Source organism: Cibotium barometz, chromosome 6 (genome assembly GCF_041138505.1).
Source record: "Cibotium barometz isolate CiBa-2024 chromosome 6, ASM4113850v1, whole genome shotgun sequence".
Classification (NCBI taxonomy): domain Eukaryota; kingdom Viridiplantae; phylum Streptophyta; class Polypodiopsida; order Cyatheales; family Cibotiaceae; genus Cibotium; species Cibotium barometz.
Window position 1 is genome coordinate 37,458,061 of NC_141051.1, and position 5,051 is coordinate 37,463,111.

At 42.0% G+C, this 5,051-nt stretch overlaps 1 protein-coding gene across 1 annotated transcript; it reads left to right on the forward strand.

The window, feature by feature from the left end:
* Nucleotides 1-536: 536 nt before the first annotated feature.
* Nucleotides 537-4,329, forward strand: LOC147637708 (elongation factor 1-delta 2-like). The gene is made up of 7 exons (XM_086799532.1): nt 537-718; nt 2,539-2,655; nt 2,900-3,011; nt 3,121-3,229; nt 3,317-3,430; nt 3,540-3,701; nt 3,838-4,329. Coding segments are annotated over exons 1-7 (705 nt in total). The 5' UTR covers nt 537-629; the 3' UTR covers nt 3,840-4,329.
* The last annotated feature ends 722 nt before the right edge of the window (nt 4,330-5,051 follow it).

Sequence of the window (5,051 nt, forward strand, 5' to 3'; positions counted from 1 at the left end):
AAAATATGAAGAACAAAAGCGTAAACAATAAGACACTAAAGGAAATTTTACTCTATGACTAGGAATCACAGGTCCTGGAGCCACCTAATTGCAAGCAGAAAGCGTTTTACAAATTGAGAAGAGAAAAAAATCCGAGAAAAAGATTAGAATTACCGTGTCGTCCATGAGAAAGACAAGAATTCCTCCCATTCTATGGATGAAGAATCTCCCGCGTCCACCCCCTGCCCATCTGGAAAAGGGGAGTATTGTAAAAACACGCTTAGACTATCTACTTCAAACAGAGTTCTCAAGTGTGGAAGCTTGATAGAAGTTAGAATTGGCTATAAACTTTATTAAAAAAACTGAGCCATTTCGTAGCATTATATTTATACTGTTGGGTAGGCCGCGCGGTGTTTGGTGGTTGGTGCACAACAAATGAACGTTTGTTAAAAGCTTTAGAGAGGCAAGAACAAAAGAAAACCATATTCTATGCTATTTATTATTGATTTAGGCAAATTTTTAATCCAAGGGAGCAAATATTATTGAAAGGACTAAACCTTAAACCCTTGGAAGAGACTTCACCCTAAGATTTGCTATTTAAAACCCTCGCTTTTCCTTCCCGATTGCAGGAGATCACAAGAAGAGCTTGAATGGCTGCGGTAGAGCTTCCAGATCTCAGCTGTTCTTCTGGTCTCCGACAATTCGATCAGTTCCTCCTCACCAGAAGTTACATTTCCGGGTCAGTATAATCCATCCTCCTCTTCCTGGCAGCTTTGTTTTGGCGTCTTTGATGAGGACTGTGTTTCAAATTCGAAGGGCTTTCTGTGTCGTGTTAGGCTTTCTATTCTCTATCTGTGTTGAAGGGTTTAAGATGGGCTGATGCTGCCTGTTGATACATCCTTGCGTATGCAGCCGACTTCTTGTGAGAAAATGTCTGCAGCATGTCATCTTTTCCTTTCAAGCTTCCTGTGTAATAATGTATAGCTAAATATATCCCATACTCCATTGACATATAATATTGAAAAGACTACCCAGTACCTGATTAATTCCAGGACTCCAATAAATACCCTCAATGAAACTATTAAAAGTTCTGGAAGCCCATTCCAGGGGTTTTTCAATGTATGTATCAAGACACTCTTTTGGAAGTGTCTTGATTTTTCTGTCTTTGACTTTGTTGAAATTCTCAATGAATATAATTCACTTTGTACCAGCGATTTCCAGCGTATATGCAGACTTTTCCTTTTCATTCAGAATAGATTATGGCTTTGCACCTCTGGCTGAAATAAATTTGTTGTTGTCTCATCTGTGAACTTTTGTCGTAAGCATGTTAGATGGTTAATATTGATTGTAGCAGTTGACATTTTTCGTCGTGAGCAATGTTAGTTGATTAAAATTGATTGTAGCAGTTGACATTTGTCCAACATGGTCAATTTAAGCCAGCACAGATGCACAACCTTGGACTGCTCCTCAATCTGGTGATTCTTTGCCATCAGTAGATCATGCTGTAGTTGCAATTTTGGTTCCTGTTCAGAGGTGGCTTGGTCTTCCTGCCTCCTGTAGGTGTTACAATATGTGGTCACATTATTAACGGGGTCCGCAGGTATTTGAACTCAGTACCTGCCCTCGCCTCCCCTCCCTGTGTCACTAGCCTTCACCGTTCACCGTTGGGCTATGCATCCGTTGGTCACATTATTAACGGGGTCCGCAGGTATTTGAACTCAGTACCTCCCCTCCCCTCCCCTCCCTGTGTCACTAGCCTTCACCGTTCACCGTTGGGCTATGCATCCGTTGGGCGATCTGGTGGCTTTGAATCGCTGTGCTAGGCCACATGCCCATTGGCTGATCTGGTGACTTTGAATCTCAGGATCCTCTGGTGGCCCTGATAGCTGGGTTAAGTGCCCATTGGCCGGTTTGGTGACCTTTGAATCCCAAGATCCTTAGAAAGTGACATTAGCTTGCATATGGTAATTTTCTTTGCCTATGCCGATTGGCTGATCTGGTGACTTTGAATCTCAGTATCCTCTGGTGGCCCTTATTGCTGGGGCAGCTGGGCTAAGTGCCCATTGGCTGATTTGGTGACGTTTGAATCTCAAGATCCTTAGAAAGTAATATTAGCTTGCATATGGTAATTTTCTCTTCCTAACTCCCCTTGGGATCTTTGTATGCACACTGAGCTACAAATGCCATATTCAAGTGAGTGGGTCCAGAGTCTGCACCTTTTACATTGTGTAATAGTCCATTACATGCTGGTTTCATTGATGTAATTTGCAATTTTGGTCCTATTTTCTTGGTGTAAGTGATTAATTACTGTCTCATTTAATTTGCCATCAATTTGGAAAATAATTACCTCAATCAATTAGGCATTTGAGTGTCTTCATTTGGCAAGCTCAATCATGTCAGTGTACACGTATTTTATGAGGTTGGTGCTTTTGTACGGGCTTTTCCCTTTGCAGTGGTACAAGATGTGGCATGGGTGAAGAACTTGCTGATTTCTGTGTCCATTGTGCTCTCATTATTGTGTACTTCTTTGTGGTTGCTGACATCTGAGTTTTTGGTCAGCTATCAGCCCTCTAAGGATGATGTTGTGGCATTTTGTGCTTTTCCTCAAGCACCCAAGGCTGATTTGGTGAATGTCTTCCGTTGGTACAATCATATCTCAGCACTCTTGCAAACGTGGTAGGTCTCTTTGAACCATCTTTTCCTTTTTCACATTGCATTTTATGTGATTTGATAGCATGGACAAGTTTTTCATTTACAAGCAGACTTGGAGTTGCTTCTTGGCTTGCTCGTGCTTCTGCCTTGAGGTTGAAAGGTTTTTGAGCACTAGATGAGGCTGGAATGTGCAAAAGTTCAAAGTTTTTTAAGCGTGAGGTACTAGACTTTCAATCTTGTTTGACTTGATTAAATGATGTTGTTCCAGTTTACCTGGAACACATGTCGGTGTCAAAATTGCTGGATTGCCTATCGCTCAGACAAGAGAGTTGGACAATGGCACCGCTGTCCTGGCCTCAGACACTCCTTCAACTGCTGAGGTGAGGTTTAGTCATTTTGCAACTTTCATACAGGTTGACTTTTTCTACATTACTGTGCTGTACTTAAGTGTGCGAGTTAGAATTCTAATGATGATGTTTTTGTGTGAAGGCTGATGATGATGATGATTTAGATCTGTTTGGTGAGGAAACAGAAGAGGAAAAGAAAGCGGCAGCTGATCGGGAGGAGCAAAAGAAGGCATCTGGAAAGAAGAAAGAGAGTATGCTACCTGCGCATTTTGGATAGACTTTTCTCAGATTCCAAGTCTGGATTGTAGGCTAGTTGTAACTCTGTGCTTTATAAGCAGGTGGAAAGTCCTCAATCCTTTTGGATGTAAAGCCTTGGGATGATGAAACTGATATGGTAAAGCTTGAAGAAGCAGTTCGGAGTGTTTCCATGCCGGGCCTCTTCTGGGGTGCATGTAAGTGGTGCTGCAATAGCAGCCTTATCTGAACCGTGCAGTTTAATTTTTACAAAATTGCTGACTTCTGGTGTACAGAAGTAATGGAAAATTGTGACTTGGTTCTCAGCCAAGCTTGTACCTGTTGGCTACGGCATAAAGAAGCTGCAAATAATGATGACCATTGAAGATGATTTGGTGTCGGTTGACAACATGATTGAGGACTATTTTTATGAAGAGCCAAGAAATGAGTTCATTCAAAGCTGTGACATTGTTGCTTTTAACAAGATTTGTAAGCATTTTTCTCTATGAATGAATTTTTGGGAAGGAGTTTGTCAGTTAGAATAATTCTTTCATATGTGGTTAGATGTCCTTTTCTGTCTCTGCCATGTCGTCTCTTATCTAAAATGTGGTTCTTATGGTTGCAGAAACTCTCAAGGTTGCTAACTTCCTTGATTCTCGACATCTTGACGTGCCAGGTGATGAGGGGCAAAAGTGCGGGCCAGCTTCCTTTTGACTTGTCTCAAAAGAAAACATCTGCCACTCTTCTGAGGACTTTTTTTTCTTGCATTTTGAAATTTAGACATTTTGCAAAAAGAAACCTTGAGAAGCCTTCTCGGTCAAATCTAATATTCTAGTTTTGCACATTTTTAGTGCAAGTAAACGTTCTTTATTTTTCAACGAGGATTGTAGTATTATGGATGAGTTTGAAGATAGCTATGGCCCTCTACAAACATAAGGATGTCCAGGCTGGGCACATCTTGACCGCTTCTCAGCCTTGGACAGGATATGCCCCGACAAAGTCCCCTGCCTGTGATGGAATGAGGGTTTGCTGTAAAGGGCTTGCCTCAGTTCTGTTGGTTGAAGAGGCTAGTTTGGCATGATGTATTTTGGACTTAATGGGTACTTGGCTTGCATGATGATGATGTCTCAAGGTAATGAAGGTTAGTGAAAAGTGACGATGTTGCAAAATTTCCTTCTGAGCAGTCCTGGTAGGCATTGCTCTAGGTTGTTAGCCCTCACCATGATCTTGGGTGTGACTGTTGGCTTTTACCTCCAGAAAAGTCAGCAAGCTGGCTTTTCTGTGTTAGGTAGCCTCAAGAGTTGGGGCAGTGCACTGCTTTTAGAAAGGTCAGCAAGCTGGCTTTGCTGCGTTATGGAACACTAAGGTGGCCTTCAATTGGTGGCCTTTAATTCAGTACATGTAAAGTTGGGGCAGCAGATGGGTTTTACCTTCAGGAAAGTCAGCAAGCTGGCTTTTTCTGTCATGAACATGTAGGTGGCCTTGAATTCAGTACATGTAAAGCAGGGGAAGTGGACAGCTGGTCCTTGTAAACGCACATGCGAATATATGAATCACTGAATCTAGTGGGGAGATGGTCTGCTCGTCCCCCTGCCTGAAGCTTGTGTGAAGAGTCAAGACTCATAGCGTGTGGGTCTGCTCTATGCATAGTGGACCTGATTCCAATTGGAGTCTTGTAAGTCCACTCTTTTTTGCTTTGCAAATTTGCTGTATGCATGCCAAATAATTATGCAACGAGTCCAAAGAGTAGATACTAAAGAACTGTCCCATAATACATGTGATTGTTTACTTGAAAAGCTAGCAGAGCCTTTGTTGGATTGATTGTTGGTTTCTGTGACG